Source organism: Hypanus sabinus, chromosome 2 (assembly GCF_030144855.1).
Source record: "Hypanus sabinus isolate sHypSab1 chromosome 2, sHypSab1.hap1, whole genome shotgun sequence".
NCBI classification, from domain to species: Eukaryota; Metazoa; Chordata; class Chondrichthyes; order Myliobatiformes; family Dasyatidae; genus Hypanus; species Hypanus sabinus.
In genome coordinates this window covers 113046262-113067263 of record NC_082707.1, presented here as the reverse complement: position 1 = coordinate 113067263, position 21002 = coordinate 113046262, and the positions used below count along the sequence as shown (strand labels likewise).

Genomic DNA, 21002 nt, shown 5'->3' with positions numbered 1-21002 from the left:
AAGCTGAACCAGTAGACACCCAGAAAATACGTAACTATGTTGACACATGCGTGTGTGTGTGTGTGTGTGTGTCTGTAATGTATGCCCCTGCATCAGCAGTTCAATTTAAATCCCTGCACACAGGCTTGACAGCTGGGTTCATTTCACAATTGAGGTGTGCCTTTGAATCACTGAAATCCTTGTGGTACTACTGTGAAAATAATTTGTTCTTTGCGAAGTTAACAGGGTCAGAACCAGATTTAATGTTGCTGTCTACACAATGTGAAATTTACTGTTTTGCAATAGCAGTACAAGGCAAAGTCATAAAATTATCAGAAATTACAAAATAAATACTGCAAAAAAATTGCAATGAGACAGTGTTCATAGGTTCATGGAGCATTCAGAAATCTGATGACGGAGAGGAAGAAGCTGTTCCTGAATTGTTGAGTGTGTGTCATAAGGCTCCAGTATCTCTTCCCCGATTATTAGTAAAACGAAAAGGGAGTGTCCCAGATGGTGAGGCTGCTTTCTTGAGGCTCTGCACCTTAAAGATGCCCTCGATGATGGGAGGGTTGTGCCTGTGATGGAGCTGGTTGAGTCCACAACCCTCTGCAGTCTCTTGCAAGGCTGTGCATTGGAGCCTCCAGACCAGGCTGTGATGCAACCACCTTTTCTAAACATGCATTCCCCTTTCTTTAAATACAGACACGTGGTGTAGGAGGGAAAAGAAAAACAGACTCCTCTTCGCAGGAAGATCACGATAAGCCATATGTGTGTGACAGTAAGTAGCTTGTTGTGGTGCTTACAAGTGTGAACTTCCAGCTACTTCTTCTGTTCCCTTTCTCTTGCATGTGTGAAAGCCGTCTCATCTCCTCTCTGCTCTGTCTTCTGTGAAATTCACTCCTTTTTCTCTTTTTTCTTCTTCTCTGTTTCAGATAGTTTCAAACAAAAGCATAACTCAAAAACATCTGACAAAGGTACTATGCAGTTGCCGATTTAGTCTATGAGTAACTGGGCATAGACTGCAGCTGTGGTGATTTGCTTCTTGCCTGTTTTTAATTTACCTTCTTGTGTACTCTTTTTATTCATAATGTATCCTTGAATACTTCTCTCTACTAAAACAATTAGTCAATTGAAAAAAAGAATGAATTTATAGTAACTCAGAATGATTTTACATGACTAATGTCCCACTGTTTGGTCTTTCCTTTGTTTCCAGTCTGTGGCAAGCGATACAAGAATCGCCCTGGGCTTAGCTATCACTATGCTCACACGCACTTAGCTGACGAGGAAGGAGACGACGACCAAGATTCGGAGCCTTGTTCACCATCTGTCCTGAAAAGTGACGGGCATAAATGTAAGCTGAGCCCAATTCCTGAACCACACTAGTGTTTGGATTATCTGAAAAATCCGTATTGCGGTCTCCCATACTCACTGATCCGCCCGCATCATAAGCCACTCTTAATTTTACAATGGAGCTTCTGGCTGAAATTAAAATGCTTTTCTTTCTAAGCATTTGTCAGAAATGCCAAGCAGAGAAAGTTTTAGTGCTTCACAGTGATGGCACAGTAGTTAACTTACTAGACCGACAGTCCTCAGGGCCAGGTTAAAATCTCGGCTGGGAGGGAATGTTATTTCAATTCTCTTTGATAACCTGGAATTTAGTAAAATGAAAGTATTTTTTCATCACAAAAACTGCCCAATTGCTGTTTAACATACTATATGGTTCACTAATGTCCGTGAGGGGAGGAAATCTACCAGCTGGAGATGACTCCAGGCCCATCCAGCAAGGTTGACTATTAAACTCAGTATTGCTATTGGTGTGTTATTGTCACACGTGCTGAGGTGCAGTAAAAAGCCTTTGTCTGCATGCCATCCAAGCAGATCATGCCTTACATTAAGGTAGTAAAAAGACAAAGAAAATGCAGAGTATCGTGTTGCAGCTACAGAGAAAGTGCAGTGCCAGTAAACAAATAAAGTGCATGAGGTAGGTCAGGAGATCAGGAAGTCCCGAGTCTGGTAACAGTTGGATAGAAACTGCCCTGGAGCCTCGTGGGAAGGGTTCTCAAACTTTTGTATCTTCTGGTCAAGTTCAAATTTACCATCATAGGCTTACGTAGCCAGGGCATAACTGCCATGATAACAGCAGCAGCACTCTGCATTACGAAACATGAGTTAATGTAAAATTATAGTAATGTAATATGACAAATAAACATAACAACATTTGTGCAAGTTGAGAAAGAGCAAACAAATAGAATCCAAGGGATTGTTTTATTTAAATATGTCTAAGGCTATTTCAGGTTGGTTCAAGAAGTTGATGGCAATGGGGAGGGTTCTGTCTGATGGAAGGGCAAGAAGAGAGAATGACTGGAGTGGAAGGAACCCTTGATTATTTTGGCTGGAAGTGTAGCTATCCTCTAAAGTAGCCCAGCAAGCCTTCTAGTTGCAGGTAGTGAACCACACAATCTCGAGGACAATTATGAAAGGGTAGCTGCGGAAGGGCAGTAAATGCTGGTCACTGACATCCTGAAAGTTGACAAAAATGACTAATATTAAAGTAAAAGAGCTCTTGTACAAATGCTGTATGGTAGCAAGCAATAGTTTCTAACTGAGGTCAGTGAAATTGTGGTATTTAGGTACGACTGATTCAATTTAGGAACAGTTAATCTTTACTGCCACCTATAATTGCAGCTATGCATAGCTTGACTTGTGTTGAAAGCAATCTCATCAGATAACATTTCCTCTAAGCAAAGAACAAAGAGTTAATTATGAGATTAAACCATGAGCATTTGTTAAATGTAAACTGAAGTGTCTTTTTTACACACACACACACACACACACACACACACACACACACACACACACACACACACACACACACACACACACACACTCACTCACTCACTCACTCACTCACTCACTCACTCACTCACTCACTCACTCACTCACTCACTCACTCACTCACTCACTCACTCACTCACTCACTCACTCACTCACTCACTCTTTTGAGAGCTGGATAAACCCTTGCTGCCCTGAGCAGAAGTCACTTAATGAGTTCTGACTGGAAAATGCAGCATTTGACAGTTCCACAGTGACAGCACAGATTGAGTTGAGGAGGATTAAGGAGAAGTGGTTAGGTGAAGGGGAGACTGAGGAATTGTCTTGGGAGCAGCAGACAGCTGAATATTGATCAGTTTTTGCTCAAGTAAGCAAGGTCATGGGCTGATTACTTGCACCATCAAAATGACTGAAGGAAGTTGAGGGTAGGTGTGATGATTGTCCTGATTAGCCTGTTACTATAGTAACCACACAGACTTGAACGTAGGACTGTAGAGCAGCAGCTAAAAATAATTTATTTTGCTCAGCTGCATCCTTTCTTAGAAACCTTGTTTTGATAGCTCACTGTGTGTCAGCTATCAGCGGTGACTACTTTGCAATAGCCCTGTACGTGAAGCCGGCTGGCAAGGCACAGTTCTGATGGAATTCATACCCATGTCCTTTAGTGTTGAAAAGCTGATGGGTATCTGACAAGGAGAAGGCATCCAGTCAGGTGTGACAGCCAGCAAATGGGTGCTTCCAAATGGTGAATGTAGAATGTTGCCTTACATGCAAAAGAAAAATATTCACCCTCTATTTACAGATAAATACAGTTTATCATATTGCTGCCTTGAGCTGTTATTCACTCTAGAGAAAGTTGAATGCCTACAGAATAGTGGTTCAACTGATCAAGAATCGCTAACTTATATTTCATTTCTTTCTTTTTGAATTCCTCCAATTCGTACTGGACTCCCCAGAGTATTGTGCTCCTTGTTAGTGTATATTTTTGAATTTTACCCCACTGACAGACTTCTTCCTCCCTTTGTTTAGCTTCCACATAGTCAATTTTATCCTTTTTTTAAGAATCACAGAATGAGGGAGTTTGGCCACAGAGTCTGTGCCAACTGTAAACAGGAGCAATCCAGCCAGTCCCACTTGCTCACCATAACTTCACTGCCCTTTATTCGTTGTCTGCGATTACTTATCCAGTGTGCTTTGTATATTCCATTTGTACCTGCTGTAGTGGTGTGCTACACGCAGCACTAAAATAACGACACGGAGTCGGTAAACTGCAGTTAAAGAAGATTTTATTCGAGCTTCACAGCCTCGCTTTAAAGCCTCCCTGATCCCGCCCTCCCCGGGCGCGGATGCTGTAGGGGGCACGTACTCACAATCCCGCGCAGGCTTTTCCCTTTGTTGGTGAAGCAGACCTTGCGCCCTTTTCGGACTGGCCTTTGTGCCGGCGCGCTGGCTATTTGTGAGCCGGTTCAAGTGTGCTAGGAAGTGGGTCGCCACATAACCCCCCCCCACCCCAGAACCGGCGATACACCCCCCCAATGTCCACAGTCTGGGCCGGACCCTGTTTGGGAGGTCTGCCTCTGCACCGCGGTGCCGGAAACACAACTGGTTGCGCTGTCCACATGGGCCGGTTTGAGTCGGTCCACTGTGAAAACCTCCTCGCTCCCACCAATGTCCAGCATGAATGTGGATCCGTTGTTCCTGATCACCGTAAATGGCCCCTCGTAGGGCCGTTGCAACTGTGGCCGATGCCCGCCCCTTTGTACAAACACAAACTTACAGTTCTGCAGGTCTTTGGGTACGCAGGTCGGGTACTGCCCATGCTGCGAAGTGGGTATGGGGGCCAGGTGACCGAGCCTCTCGCGTAGTCTGCCCAAGACTGCTCCGGGTTCTTCCTCTTGCCCCCTTGGGGCTGGTATGAACTCCCCGGGGATGACCAGGGGTGCGCCATACACCAACTCGGCCGACGAGGCGTGCAGATTGTCTTTGGGCGCCGTGTGGATGCCGAGTAGGACCCAGGGAAGCTCATCCACCCAGTTAGCTCCTCTCAGGTGGGCCATGAGAGCCGACTTCAGGTGACGGTGGAAACGCTCCACCAGGCCGTTCGACTGTGGGTGGTAGGCAGTGGTGTGGTGCAGCTGAGTCCCCAAAAGGCTGGCCATAGCTGACCACAGGCTGGAGGTGAAATGGGTGCCTCTGTTGGAGGTAATGTGGGCCGGTACACCAAAGCAGGACACCCAGGTGGCGATCAGTGCCTGGGCGCAAGATTCAGAGGTAGTGTCGGTGAGCGGGATTGCCTCTGACCATCTTGTGAACCGGTCTACAATAGTTATGAGGTGCCATGCTCCTCGTGACACTGGCAGGGGGCCCACGATTTCCACATGAATGTGGTTGAAACGCCGGAGGGTGGGGTGGAACTGCTGCGGCAGAGCTTTGGTGTGCCGCTGCACATTGGCTGTTTGGCAGTGCATGCACGTTTTGGCCCATTCACTGACCTGCTTGTGGAGTCCATGACAAACAAACCTGCTGGAGACCATCCGGATGGTTGTCCAGATGGAGGGGTGCGCTAAGTTATGAATGGAGTTGAAAACACGCTAGTTTGCCGGGACGATGGGACGGGGCTGGCCGGTGGCGACGTCACAGAGTAGGGTCCTCTCACCTGGGCCTACGGGGAGGTCCTGGAGCTGTAAACCGGAGACTGCGGTTCTGTAACTAGGGATCTCCTCGTCTGCCTGCTGTGCCTCTGCCAGCGCCTCAAAGTCTACCCCTTGGGAAAGGGCATGAATGTTAGGGTGAGAGAGCGCATCCGCCACGACATTGTCCTTACCCGAGACGTGCCGGACATCCGTCGTGTATTCAGAGATGTAGGATAGATGGCGCTGCTGGCAGGACGACCAGGGATCGGACACCTTTGTGAACGTAAAGGTAAGCGGCTTGTGGTCCGTGAATGAGGTGAAGGGCCGACCTTCTAGGAAGTACCTGAAATGCCGGATTGCCAGGTATAGCACCAGCAGTTCCCGGTCGAAAGCACTGTATTTGAACTTGGGTGGTCGGAGGTGTTTGCTGAAAAAAGCCAGGGGTTGCCAGCGACCCGCGATGAGTTGCTCCAGCACCCCACCGACTGCCGTGTTAGATGCGTCCACTGTGAGGGCAGTAGGGACGTCCGTACTGGGGTGCACTAGCATCGCGGCGTTTGCCAAGGCTTCTTTCGTTTTAATGAAAGCGGCGGCGGACTCCTCGTCCCAGGTAATGTCCTTGCCCGGACCCAACATCAGGGCAAACACGGGGCGCATGATCCGGGCAGCTGAAGGGAGGAGGCGGTGGTAGAAATTTACCATACCCACGAATTCCTGAAGGCCTTTGATCGTGGTGGGTCGGGGAAAGAGGCGGACCGCATCTACCTTAGCGGGCAGAGGGATTGCCCCGTTTTTAGTAATCCTGTGGCCCAGGAAGTCAATGGTATCTAGTCCGAACTGGCATTTGGCGGGGTTGATTGTAAGACCGTATTCACTCAGTCGGGCGTAGAGTTGATGGAGGTGGGACAGATGCTCCTGACAACTACTGCTGGCTATGAGGATGTCGTCCAAATAGATGAATGCGAAGTCCAGGTCGCGTCCCACCGCGTCCATTAACCGCTGGAACGTCTGTGCGGCATGCGGAGGAACTCGAAAAGGCCGAATGGGGTGATGAGAGCCGTTTCAGGGACATTGTCCAGATGCATTGGGATTTGATGGTGTCCCCAGACGAGGTCTACCTTGGAGAAAATCCGTGCGCCATGCAGGTTTGCTGCAAAGTCCTGAATATGCGGCACAGGGTAGCGGTCTGGTGTCGTAGCCTCGTTCAGCCTGCGGTAGTCGCCGCACGGTCTCCAGCCCCCCCGTCGCTTTGGGCACCATGTGCAGGGGGGAGGCCCATGGGCTGTCGGACCGCCGGATGATCCCCAATTCCTCCATCCTCTTGAACTCCTCCTTCGCCAGTCGGAGCTTGTCCGGGGGAAGAAGCCTTCGAGCACGGGCGTGGAGGGGTGGTCCCTGGGTCGGGATGTGGTGCTGTACGCCGTGTCTGGGCATGGCTGCCATGAACTGCAGTGCCAGAACCGATGGGGAATCTGCCAGGACTCTGGTGAAGTCGTTGTCAGACAGTGTGATGGAGTCTAGGTGTGGGACCAGCAACTGGGCTTCTCCCAGGGAGAACGTTTGAAAGGTCTTGGCATGGACCAGTCTCTGCCTCAGCAAGTCGACCAGTAGGCTGTGAGCCCGCAAAAAATCCGCACCCAGAAGTGGTTGGGCCACGGCGGCCAGAATGAAGTCCCACATGAACTGGCTAGAGCTAAACTGTAGCTGCACCGTATGGGTGCCATAGGTCTTTACTGTGCTGCCGTTCACGGCCCTCAGGGGGGGACCCGGTGCCCTGTTGCGGCTGTCATAACTCGTCAGAGGTAAGACGCTGATCTCGGCACCGGTGTCAACCAAAAAACGGCGTCCTGACCTCTTGTCCCACACATACAGGAGGCTATCCCAATGGCCAGCCACCGTAGCCATCAGCGGCGGCTGGCCCTGGCGTTTCCCGGGAACTTGCAGGGCGGGCTACAGAGGAAGGCTTCTGCGCCCCACCGTTGGTGGTAGAAGCACCATTGTTCGTTGGTCTCCTCACCCCTGCCTCTGGGGTTAGCGGGCCCTGCGGTCGGGCCTGGACTGGTTTGCTGCTGGGAGCATGGCCTGGTGATCTGTGTGATGGATGCCCCACTCACCTTCTTGGCGTTCCACAGCAAGTCCGCCCAGGCTGCCACCTTCCGGGGGTCACTGAAATCCGCGTCGGACAGCAGCAGGCGTATGTCCTCGGGCAGCTGCTCCAGGAATGCCTGCTCAAACATGAGGCAGGGTTTGTGTCCGCCGGCCAGAGACAATATCTCATTCATTAAAGCCGATGGAGGTCTGTCTCCCAAACCATCCAGGTGCAGTCAACGGGCAGCTCGCTCACGCCATGAGAGTCTGAAAGTCCTTATGAGCAGGGCTTTGAATTCCGTGTACTTGCCGTCTGCTGGGGGAGACTGTACGAACTCTGCAACCTGGGCCGCTGTGTCCTGGTCGAGGGAGCTCATCACGTAGTAGTAACGTGTGTCCTCTGAGGTTATCTGCCGAATGTGGAATTGGGCTTCTGTTTGCTGGAACCATAGGTGAGGTCGCAGCTTCCAGAAGCTTGGCAGTTTCAATGAAACGGCATGAACAGGTGCGGCGTCGTTCATCTCCGGTCCAAAAATTGTTTGGACCGTCGGGGTCACCATTTGTAGCAGTGTGCTACACGCAGCGCTGAAATAACGACACTGAGTCGGTAAACTGCAGTTAAAGAAAGATTTTATTTGAACTTCGCGGCCTCGCTTTAAAGCCTCCCTGATCCCGCCCTCCCCGGGCGCGGATGCTGTAGGGGCACGTACTCACAATCCCGCGCAGGCTTTTCCCTTTGTTGGTGAAGCAGACCTGACGCCCTTTTGGGACTGGCCTTTGTGCCGGTGCGCTGGCTATTTGTGAGCCGGTTCGAGTGCGCTAGGAAGTGGGTCGCCACACTGCCTCCATTGTCTCTGGCTGGTCATTTGAGAACCTAATCACTCACTGTGTTTATTCCCTGTAGGAAATACCTCATGTTTCTTCAATTCAGTTCCTTTAAAACTTCTGCTTTTGCCCCAAAAGTGCACAATGTCTTGTGTTAGCACTCACTTGTATTTGTGGTGGCACTGTTTCTACTTCAAAAGATTCCGTTTGCAAAGAATTTGTTTTAATGCATGTTATTAAGCCAAAATAGGAAAGGTGCAAGGTTATCCAAAGACAGAAATACTGAGTACTTTTTAACTTGGGAAAGATTGGAAAATAATGATGTTCAAAGGGGCCTGCATACCCTTTATGCAAGAGTCACTGGAATGCAACTTTACAGGCAACTGAGAAGGCAAATGGTATCTTGGCCTTTATTACAAGAGAATCTGAGTACAAGAGTAAAGGCATTTCACTCTTGATTATATAGGGCCAGAGTGAGAGCACACCTGGGACACTGTGCATAGCTTTTGTCTTGTTACCGTGAAGAAGAAGATTCTTGTGGTAGACACAGTGTAGTGAAGGTTTTTGGAATGTTAAGTCCAAAATATATGGAGGGATTGGATAGACCTGGTAGATATTCTCAGGAGTTTAGACCTCATAGAGACAAGTAAAATTTAAGACAAAATTAGGAATCAAAAGGTTGAGCATGGTGTGAATTGCATTGAATTGAAAGGACAGGCAGGAGGGCAGAGAGGCAGTGTTGCTCTGTCAGTAAAAAATGAAATCAAATCATTAGAACAAGATGAAATAGGGTCAGAAGGCGTTGAATCATTGTGGATAGTGCTAAGGAACTATAAGGGTATACTCCCTGGTGGGAGTTGTGTACAGAGTTCCAAATGGTAGTAAGGATGTGACTTACAATTTACAATTGGAGATAGAAGATGAATGTCAAAAGGGCAATGTTACAATAGTCAAGGGGAACTTTGGTATGCAGGTAGATTTGGAAAATTGGGTTGGTGCTGGATTCCAGGAGGGGGAGTTTCTAGAATGCTTACAAGATGGCTTTTTAGAAGAGCTTGTGGTTGAACCCATTCGGAAATCAGCTGTTCTGGATTGGGTGTTGTGCAATGAATTAGAGTTGATTAGAGAGCTTAAGGTAGAAGAACTCTTAGGGGAAAGTGATCATAATATTGAATTTACCCTGAAATTTGAGTAGGGGAAGCTAAAGTCAGATGTATCAATATCACAGTGGAGTAAATGGAATTGCAGAGGCATGAGGGAGGAGTTGGCCAGAATTGATTGGAAAAGAACACTGGCAGGGATGATGGCAGAGCAGCAATGGCTGGGATTTCTGGAAGCAATTCAGAAGGCACTGGATGTATACATCCCAAAGAGGGACAAGTATTCTAAAGGAAAGATGACACAATTGTGGCTAACAAGAGAAGTCAAAACCAACATGAAAGCCAAAGAGAGCAAAAATTACTGGGAAGTTAGAGGATTGGGAAGTGTTTAAAAACCAACAGAAGGCAACTTAAAAAAAAATTAATGAAGAGGGAAAAGATGTTATGCAAAAGAAAGCTAGCCAATAATAATAAAGAGGATGCCAAAAGTTTCTTCAGATACATAAAGTGTGAAAGAGAGGCGAGAGGGGATATTGAACCATTAGAATATGATGCAGAGACGTTGTAATGGGGAATAATGTAACAGTGGATGAACTGAATAAGTATTTTGCAGCAGCTTTCATTGCGGAAGATACCAGTAGTATGGTGGGAACTCTAGGTATCAGGGGTCATGAAGTGTGTGAAGAGAAAAGGTTCATGGGGAAACTGAAAGGTCTGAAGGTAGATAAGTCACCTGGGCCAGGTGGCGTACACCTCATGGTTTTGAAAGAGGTGGCTGAAGAGATCATAAAGGCAGTAAGAATGAACTTTCAAGATTCTGGAATGGTTTCGGGAAGTCTGGAAAATTGGAAATGTCACTCCACTCTTCAAGAAGGGAGCAAGACGGAAGAAAGGAAACTACAGGCCAGTTAGTCTGACCTCAGTGGTTGGGAAGATGCTGAAGTTGAGTATTAAGGATGAGGTCTCAGGGTATTTGGAGGCAGATGATAAAACAGGCTATGGTTTCCTCAAGGGAAATCTTGTCTGACAAATCTGTTGCAATTCTTTGAAGAAATAACAAGCAGGATAGACAAAGGAGAATCGGTTAATGTGTACTTGGATTTTCGGAAGGCCTTTGACAAAGTGCCACACATGAGGCTGCTAAACAAGCTTATGAGCCTATGGTATTACAGGAAAAATTCTGGCATGGATAAAGCAGTGGTTGATTGGCAGGAGGTAAAGAGAGGGAATAAAGGGAACTTTTTCCGATTGGCTGCCAGTGACTAGTGCTGTTCCACAGGGGTCTGTGTTGGGACTGATTCTTTTTGCATTCTATGTCAATGATTTAAATGAAGAAATTGATGCTTTGTTGAAAAGTTTTCAGATGATATGAAGATAGATGGAGGGGCAGGTAGTTTTTAGGAAATGAGGCTACAGAAGGACTTGTACAAGTTAGGAGAATAGGCAAAGAAATGGCAGGTGAAATACAGCTTTGGGAAGTGTATGGTCCTAAAACTTTGGTAAAAGAAATAAAAGCTTAGACTATTTTGTAAACGGAGAAAATTGAAAAATCTGAGCTGCAAAGGGTCTTGGGAGTCCATGTGCAGGATTCGCTAAAGGTTAATTTGCAGATTGAATCAGTAGTGAGGAAGGCGAATGCAATGCTGACATTCATTTCAAGAGGACTGGAATATAAAAGCAAGAATGTAATGTTGAGACTTTATAAAGCACTGAGGAGGCCTCACTTGAGTATTGTGAGAAGTTTTGGGCCCCTTGTCTTCAAAGGGATGCGCTGAAACTGGAAGGGGTTCACAAAAATGAGCACAGTGTTGAATGGCTTCTCACATGAAGAGTGTTTCATGGCTCTGGGCATGTATTCACTAGAATTCAGAAGAATAAGGGGTGACCTAATTGAAGCCCATTAAATGATGAAAGACCTTGACAGAGTGGATGTGAAGAGTACGATGCCTATGGAGGGAGAGTCTGAGATCAGAGAACTCAACTTTGGAATAGAGGGGTGTCCTTTTACAACAGAGATGAGAAGGAATTTCTTCAGGCCAAGAGTGGTGAATCTGTGGAATTCTTTGCCACAGGCGGCCGTGGAGGCCACGTTTACATGTATATTTAAGGCAGAGGTTGATTGGTCAGGGCTTAAGGGATATGGGGAGAAGGCAGCAGAATGGGGCTGAGAGGAAAATTGGATCAGCCATGATGAAATGATGGAGAAGACTCGATGGGCCAAATGGCCTAATTCTGCTCCTATATCTTATGGTTTTATGTCTAACGGCTCAACAGCATAGATACAGGGAGGATGTTTGCCCTTGCTGGAAATGGAGGCCACAGTCTGAGAATGAGAAGATCATTTAGGACTAACACAAAGTGAATTTGGGGGTGAAACTTTCAAACTGTCTAACCTAAGGGCTGTCACGGAGCAGTCAAAAGTAAAATCTGCAGGACAACGAGGAAGAGAAGCAGTAGTGCAGGCTCAAAGCAACAGACTTCAGCTCCAGTTTGTTGCATCATGTTTCAGAACGGGCTTGCACAAACAGTCCCTGCTCCTCCAGAAATGTGTTAGACTGCCAGCGCCCTGGAGTCCAGTTAGAGGGAGGGAGGAGGGCAGACTTCCCTTTAGCAAGGGGCTGTCGATCAGAGGGAATGTTTGGAGTTGAGGTTTGTCACTGATGAAGAGAAAAGAATATGTTTCTCACCTTCCTCCCCCAGCCCAGCTCCCACACCCAACGTTTCCCTCGAGTGAAACTCAGTGGCCACGTTACCAGCTCCACCTGCTCGCTAATGCAAACATCTAATTGGCCAAACATGTGGCAGCAACTCGATGTATAAAGGCATGCAGACATGGTCAAGGGGTTCAGTTGTTCAGACCAAGCATCAGAATGGGGAAGAAATGTGATCCAAGTGACTTTGACTGTGGAATGATTGTTGGTGCCATACAGGGTGGTTCGAGTATCTCAGAATCTACTGCTCCCCAGGGATTTTCACTCACAACAGTTTCTAGAATTTACAGAGAATGGTGTGAGAAACCAAAAAAAAATCCAGTTTTGCTGGTGAAAATGTGTTGATATGAGAGAGATCAGGGAAGACTGGTTCAAGCTGACAGGAAGATGCCAATAACCACACATTACAACAGTGGTGTTGTAATGGTAATGAGCAGCTTCTCTGAATGCACAACACATTGAGCCTTGAAGTGGATGGGCTACAGCAGCAGAAGACCACGGGCATACCCTCAGTGGGCACTTTATTTGGTACAGAAGATACCTGATGTAGCCTATTTGGAGCCCCTTGATTTAATGTGCCATCCTTCATCGCACAAGCCACTTGTTCTTGCTCCAGTTGTTACTCAACATTGCCCAGGTGTTATTGTAGCTAGCTGAACCTGTGAGGGCTAAGTAATGGAACATGTTGCTGTGTGAGGCACAGATCCCCAGCTGCAGAACAACAGTCACCTGTGTGAATTGACTCTGTTTACCCCTCTGTCCCCGTGCTCCAGCCCTTGCACGGTTAATGAGCAGGCTGTGTCGTTTGATATCTGTAGCCTACTCTTCTGGGCCGCGTAATAAAACCAACTGATGCAAAGTACTCGAAACAGTTATATTGTAGGATGGTGTGGACAATGTTGATGAGCCCACCAGTTCCCTACAATTTCTGGCCAATCTGCATTGTTCATTATTCAAGTGGCCTCTATACTGGGCTGAAACAAGAAGTGTTTGTTATTGGGTGTCTTGTCATTCAAGTTCAAGTGTATTGTCATAGGAATTCATCCAGGCGGTATAAATGACAGCACGGTACACTGCAAGATGAGACCAACCCTAAATTAACATAAATTATACTAAGCTTACCATGTGTAAACTAAGTAAAAAGAATCATAACAATATTAGTGCAAGTTAGAGAGAGAGCAAACAGAATATAGTTTCAAATAATGTTAGGATTTTTCAAGGACTGATGGTATTGGGAAAGAAGCTGAATTTTAAGGCATAGGTCTCCAACCTTGTGTACCTCCTGGCTTGGCAGCAACAAGAAGGGGCAATGCCCGGGTGTAGAGGGTCCCTGATGATAGATATGCTTTCCTGAGATAACAGATATAGGGCAATGCCTGTGTGTGGAGGGTCTCTGCCTGTCAAAGTTCAAAGTAAATTTATTATCAAAGCTCATATATGTCACCATGTGCAAACCTGAGATTCATTTAACTTGTGGGTGCATACTCAAATCTACAATAGAATAATAACCAAGATAGAATCGATGGAAGACCGTACCAACTTGGGCGTTCAAGCAGTGTGGAAAAAGTCAATAAACAATGCCAATACAAATAGAAAGAAATAATAATAATAAATAAAAAAGCAATAATTATCGAGAACACGAGTTGAAGAGTTCTTGAAAGTGAGTCCTTTGGTTGTAGGAATAGTTCAGTGATTTGAGCAAGTAGGGTTGAGTGACATTATCCCCTCTGGTTCAGGAGTCTGATGGTTGAGGTGTCATAACTGTTCCTGAAGATGGTGGTGTGAGTCTGATAGCAGCAGTAGGAAGAGAGCATGGGCTGGGTGGTGGGGGTGGGGGGTTCCCCGATGGCAGATGCTTCAATAGCGCTCCATGCAAGTGTGCTCAATGATGGAGAAGGCTTCACTTGAGATGGCCTAGGCTGTATCCAATACTTACAGCTGCAGAAATTGAAGTTATGTGCATTTTTGCAAGCCACATTTGCTTATCATTTTAATTTAATGCATGCAGAGATGACAGCCATGCCCTGAGAAGGACACAGAGACCAAGGGTTATTGAGCTGCCTGGAAACAAAAGGCTCGTTGTAACCTTGGCAAGACCGTGTGACTGGTAGAATTATTCCTTTCAATGCTGTTAGTATTTAGAAATGAACAGAGACCGGGGTTTTCTGTGATGGAGAAAGGGCACGGTAGGTTGACAGGTGTATTAAGGAAGGTAGAGCCCAAAGCATGATGTGCTTAGGTAGCGTTAACAAAATTACATGAAAGAGAAACCACCAAGTCACAGGAAGGATGTGGAGGCTTTGAAGAGGATGCAGAAGTTGTTCAGCAGGATGCTGCCTGGATTAGAGGGTATGAGGCATAAGAGGAGGTTCGATGGACACGGGTTCTTTTCTCAGGACAGTTGACAGCCGACGGGAGAACCTGATAGAGATGTATAAAATTATGAGAGGCATAGATAGGTCTGGTAGGCAGAATACTTTTCATAAAGTAGAAATACCGACAACTAGAGCAGGAGTTCCCAATCTTTTATATGCAACAGACCCTTCCCGTTAACCGAGGGGTTCATGGGCCCCGGGTTGGGAACACCTGAACTAGAGGATGTATAGCTTAAGATGAGTGGGGGTGTATACAAGAGATGGGGGGGGGGGATAGTTTTCTTTTTGTACAGGGAGTGGAACACGCTGCCAGAAGTGATGGTGGAAGTATTGGTGTTTAATCAGCATGTAGAAGAGCAGACAACAGCATCTGGATCACGGATTACAAAGAGGATTTGTTTAACTCGGCATCATCGGGCTGAAGGGCCTCTCCTGAGCTGTACTCTGATCTGTTCAATGTACTGGAGTATTTTTAAGATTATAACCGTGCTAGAGAGCCAGGAGCCTGTAGGTGTGGTGTATTTGACTTCCAAAGGACAATTGACAACACATCTCTTGGAAGGGACTCCCACAAGGGGTTGGGGTAATATATTAGTGAGGATTGAAGATTGTTGAACATATAGAAAACTAAGCGTAAAAATAAATGGGTGACATTCAGTAGGCAAGCTATTTGAATAGAGCTCCAGTCATGGCTGCTGGGTTCTCAACTGTTCACCACGCGACACGGGATGGAGAAGCATCGGAACATGACGGGGGACGGAAAAAAGCCGATATGACACGGGACGGAGAAACGTCGACACAATGCGAGACGGAGAAACATCGACACACGACACGGGACGGAGGAACGTTGACACGACGCGGGATGGAGAAACGTCAACACAATGCGGGACGGAGAAACGTCGACAGGACACGGGACGGAGAAACGTCGACATGACGCGGGACGGAGAAACGTCGACACGACGCGGGATGGAGGAGACCGTGTACCACATGTACATGGAGTGTGTGAGGCTGCAGCCTCTTTTTGCATATTTACGTGGGCTGCTTCTCGCCTTCTGGCTGCATTTTAGTCCCACCCTGTTTATATATGGTCATCCAGTAAGGAAGGGGGCATGGAGGGATGAGGATGTCCTAGTCAACTTGCTCCTGGGGATGGCGAAATCCGCCATCCGTGGGTCTTGGAAATGGGTGGCGGGAGGATCTCCCCGGGCAGACTGCCTGGCAATGTTTAGGGGGTATGTTCGTGCCCGGGTAACTATTGAAAAAGAACACGCGCAGTCCACAGCGGCCTTGGAGGAGTTTCGAGACCGTTGGGCTCCGCGGGGTGTAAATGCCATCATAGATAGAGATGGCAACATTCTGGTGTAATGTCTATTGTCTATTTGTAGTGCAATAATTGTGTTTGCCACTGTTTTATATATAGTGTATAGCACTGATATTTGTAATGAACGATTTTGTAATAATAAAAAAAAAGGATGGAGAAACGTCGACACACGACACGGGACGGAGAAACGTCGACACACGACGCGGGATGGAGAAACGTCGACACACGACGCGGGACGGAGAAACGTCGACACACGACACGGGACGGAGAAACGTCGACACACGACACGGGATGGAGAAACGTCGACACACGACGCGGGACGGAGAAACGTCGACACACGACGCGGGACGGAGAAACGTCGACACACGACGCGGGATGGAGAAACGTCGACACACGACGCGGGATGGAGAAACGTTGACATGATGTGGTTCGGAGAAACGTCGACACACGACGCAGGATGGAGAAACGTCGACACACGACGCGGGACGGAGAAACGTTGACATGATGTGGTTCGGAGAAACGTCGACACGTCGCAGGACGGAGAAACGTCAACACACGACGTGGGACGGAGAAACGTTGAAACATGACGCGGGTCGGAGAAAAGCCGATGCGACACGGGACGGAGAAACGTCAATGCAGAATGTGGAATGGAGAAATGCCGACACAATGCGGGACGGAGAAACGTTGACACGCGACGCAGGACAGAGAAAACTTGGCACTTGACGCAGGACAGAGAAATGCCGACACGCGATGCGGGACAGAGAAACATCAACACGTGATGTGGGACGGAGAAAATTTGGCACATGACGCAGGACGGAGAAATGCCGACGCAACATGGAATGGAGAAACATCAACACATGGGACAGAGAAACTGGGAAAAATGTATCACGTTTTGGTGCTATTAGGTGGAAATAGAAGTTGGGAGGAAGCAAAGTGTGGATCAGTTATGGAAGTGGGCAGAAAGGTTGTCAGTTGTGTGTGCTGAAGAGAGGTTAGGGCCAATCGAAAGGCAGAGCAGTTATTTAAATCGTGTTGGGTAATAGAGTCTTAAACTGCTGCTTACGGGAGGGAGGGGAGCTGGGGGAGCTTTGGGGTTCTTATGTTTATCTGCCATTCACTTTTTGAGAAACTTCTCTGTTTTCATGGATGGTTGCGAAGATAAAGCATTTCAGGATGTATATATTAAATTGGACCTTTGCACTTATACGTCAGAGTAACAGATGGTTTGGCCCATCTGATTCGTGCTGACCTGGATGTGTACCGAGCTAGTTCTATTTGCCTGCACTTGGTCCATACCCTTCAAGACTGTTCCTATCCGTGCATCTGTCGCATACTCGTTCAGAAAACATCTCTATTGCTTCCTCTGTCAACTCGAGTTTGGGCGTTCAGAAAAATCTGGGATTCTCTAACAAGAAACAAAATATGCATCAAGTACAGCAACTAATTTGGACTTTTTAAAGAGGTTGCAATATAAATGTAGGGAGGGATCAATGTATTTAACAGGGCTTTGATGGAACCATTCTGGAGTGCTGTGTATGTTTAAAGAAGGGTCACAACAGTGGAGTGAAGCTCTGCAGGATTTTGTTCGTGGAGTGGGAGTGATGCTGAATAACAGATGCACGGGTGTGTGTGTGTGTGTGTCTGCATCTGCATGTGTGTGGGGATCATGCAGTAGAGCGTGATCACTAGACCTTCTCATCGCTGCACAAAGACTTCTCTCTATCGAGCCAGTCTAGTTGATGATGTGCAAAATCAAAGCAAATTTATTACTCGCATACTTATCTGTCACCATATACTCTACCCTGAGATTTATTTTCTTGTGGGCATCTGCAGGAAAACTAGAAATGTAATCACATTTATGAAAAACTACACATAAGCATAGACTGAAAAACAACCGTGCAAAAGAAGATAACTTGTTCAAATAAAAAATAAATAATACTGATAACATAAGTTGTAGGGTCTTTGAAAGTGCGTCAGTAGGTTGTGGAATCAGTTCAGAGCTGAGGTGAGTGAAGTTACCCACACCTGTTCAGGAGCTTGATGGTTGAGGGGTAATAACTGACCCTGAACCTGGTGGTGTGGGACCTAAGGCTCCTGTACCTCCTGCCTGATAGTAGACATGAGAAGAGAGCCTGGCCTGGATAATGGGAGGTCCTTAATGATGGATCCTGCTACCTTGTAACAGCACTCCTTGTAAATGTGCTCATTTCTGGGGAGGGTTTTGCCTGTGCTGGGCTGGGTTGTATCCATCACTTTCTGAAGGCATTTCCATGCCAGGCAGTTCTAGAATCAGTCCGGATACTCTCCACTGCGCATTATGGAAGTTTGTTAAAGTTTCCGATGACATGCCAAATCAATGCTAACTTCTAAGAAAGTGGATGCTGCCTTTGTGATGGCATGTGTGCTGGTCTCGGCGGATTCTCTACATGATAACGCACGGAACGTAGAGTTACTGGCCCTCTCCAGCTGCGTGAGAGCCGGCTCCAGACCTCGGGCCTTTTCCTCCTGTAGTTGATAACTCAGCTCTGTGGTTTTGCTGGTGTAAGACTTTTGTACAGTACTGTAGAGCAGCTTAAAACAGGATCAGACCCTTCAGCCCACAATGTCTGTGCTGAGCATGATGTCAGATTAAACTAGCCCCTTCTGCTTGCATGTGATCTATATCCACCATCCTGCACAGCATCTTAATTGCCACTGTCATATCTGTCTGCACTACCACCCCTGGCTGTGTGTTCCAGGCACCAATACACTCTAGTGTAAAAAAAACACTTGCCCCACCCATCCTCTCCACCCTCTCACCTTAAACCTATACCCTCTAGTGTTCTGTATTTCTACCCTGGGGAAAAGATTATGGCTGTCTTTGACTCCCATAATTTTACAAGCCTCTATCACAGCTCCCCTCATCCTCTGGTACTCCAGAGAAAACAGTCTGTTTGCCCACCTTCCTTTTGTAGTTAATGCCCTCTAATCCAGGCAGCATCATGATAAATCTCTACTGAACCCTCTCCAAAGCTTCCACATCCTACCTGTAATGGGGCAGCCAGGTGGGGCAGCACACTGCTCTAAGTATGGCCTGACCAATGCTTTACACAATTGTCACAGCTTTCCTGACTCTTATATTCTAAGCCCTGATCAGTGAAATCAAGCATGCTACAGTATGTGCCTTCTTTATCATGCTATCTACTGTCTGGCCACTTTCAGTGATCTGAGGGCCTGGACTCCAAAATCTTGCTGTTAAGGGCCCTTTTCCCACCACTGAGCTCATCTACATGAAATGTTGTCGCAGGAAAGCAGCATCTATCATCGGGACCCCCATCACCCAGGTCATGCTCTCTTCTCACTGCTGGCATCAGGAAGAAGGTACAGAAGCTTCAGGACTCACACCACCAGGTTCAGAAACAGTTACTATCCCTCAACCATCAGGCTCTTGAACAAAAGGGGATAACTACCCTCAACATCACTTACCCCATCATTTAAATGTTCCCATAACCTATTGACTCTCTTTCAATAACTCTTTATCTCATGAGCTCAATATTTATTGTTTGTTTATTTCTTACTGTTTCTTTCTTTTTGTATTTGCACAATTTGTTGTCTTTTGCACACTGGTTGAATACTCTAGTTGGTGTGGTCTGTCATTGACTCTGTTGTGGTCATTATTCTATATTGGAATTATTGAGTATGCCCACAAGATAATGAATCTCAGGGTTCTATATATGTACTTTGAATTTTGATTTAACCTCCCGAAGTGCAACATTTCAAACTTGCCCTGACTAAGCACCATCTGCCATTTCCCTCCCCACAACTGTAACTGAAGTTTATCTTATCAATAATCAGATAATAATCTGACTTCCTGTTGTTACCAACGTAGGCAGCCTCACACTTACCACACTGTACAGCATCTGCCATCGATCCGCCAACTCCGTCACCCAGAATCTTCCCTTTATCCTCCTCTTTGCTTACCACCAACACAGCACAAACTTGGAGATATTGTGAACAACATCAGCAAAGTATACCTATTGAGGGGAATAAACTTGATGTTTCAAGCCTGATGAAGGGTCTCAGCCAAAACATTGACTAATTCCTCTCCATTGATGCTGCCTTCCTCCACCATTTTGTGTGTGTCGCTCCTGATTTGCAGCGTCTCTGGTGCTGCAGGTAGTATGTTTGTTTCCTTACCCACCTTGTCCTGAATTGGCCCTTTCCCATCAAGTCCCACTCAAGACCAAGTGAGAAAGTGTCCAATGTTCTTAAGCAACGATAGTGGAGCAAACATTGGGCTTGTTGCTGTGGGACTGTCAGTAGATACTCTGGTTTTCCAGGTCCCAAGCTTCATTTTGAGGAGTCAAAGTAACAATGAGGTAGCCATATTTGCAGAGCCCCAGGCTGTAATGAATGACAACAACATCTCCCCCATCATCAGCAGAAGTGTGTGCTTAGCCCTCTGCTCTATTCACTTTGTACCTATCACTGTGAGTTTAAGTACAGCTCTAATGTCATACTTAAGTTTGTTGACAACACCACTATTGTTGGCCAGATCTCTATCCCCTCTCCCTCCCCCTTTGATTCCCCTCTCCCTGTTCCCTTTCCCACTCTCAGTCCACAATAGAGACCTTTATCAGAATCCAGTTTATCATCACTCACATATGTCATAAAATCTGTTTTTTTGCAGCAGCAGCAGTACAGTGCAATATATAAAATTATTACAGTACTGTGCAAACGTGTTAGGCACCCTAGCTGTACATAGTCCTGCATTTTAACAGAAGCTGTAGGTTGCCTGCACTGATCTGTGCTGCTGTTCCTGTCACGGTTCTATTCTGTTGTTAGTGCTACGTCTACAGCGGCTTTCATTTTCGATATCAAGGGAATGACATTTGTTGGGGAGCTGAGGGAAATGGAGTTTGACACTCCCAATCTGGCAGACTGGTGGAGAGTGGTAGAGGGATGAGGAGGGTCAACTGCATACACCAGGAAACTGATGCTATGTTTTTGGATTACCAGGGGGCAACGTATCTGTGCGGAATAGAACCAGGGGCAAGAATAGAGCCATGGAGGATACCCGAGGTAATATTGGACTAAGCTCTCATTGTTAATCCATGGGGGTAAACTACATGGGGTAGATTGAAATCTCAGTCTGT

At 46.8% G+C, this 21002-nt stretch overlaps 1 protein-coding gene across 8 annotated transcripts in view; it reads left to right on the top strand.

Annotated features, from left to right (window-relative positions):
- LOC132382365 (zinc finger protein DPF3-like) overlaps positions 1 to 21002 on the top strand; it is a 207308-nt gene that overhangs the window by 141635 nt on the left and 44671 nt on the right. For 7 of the 8 annotated variants that reach the window (XR_009508304.1, XR_009508303.1, XR_009508302.1 and 4 more), the window contains 3 exons: positions 685 to 760; positions 1196 to 1333; positions 20866 to 20928. Coding sequence is in view for 5 of the 8 variants with exons in the window: in XM_059952514.1 (XP_059808497.1) it covers positions 685 to 760; positions 1196 to 1333; positions 20866 to 20928 (277 nt within the window). In the remaining 3 variants the exon portion in view is untranslated. The remainder of the gene's footprint in view (positions 1 to 684; positions 761 to 1195; positions 1334 to 20865; positions 20929 to 21002) is intronic. The other variant, XM_059952493.1, reaches the window with a different exon arrangement.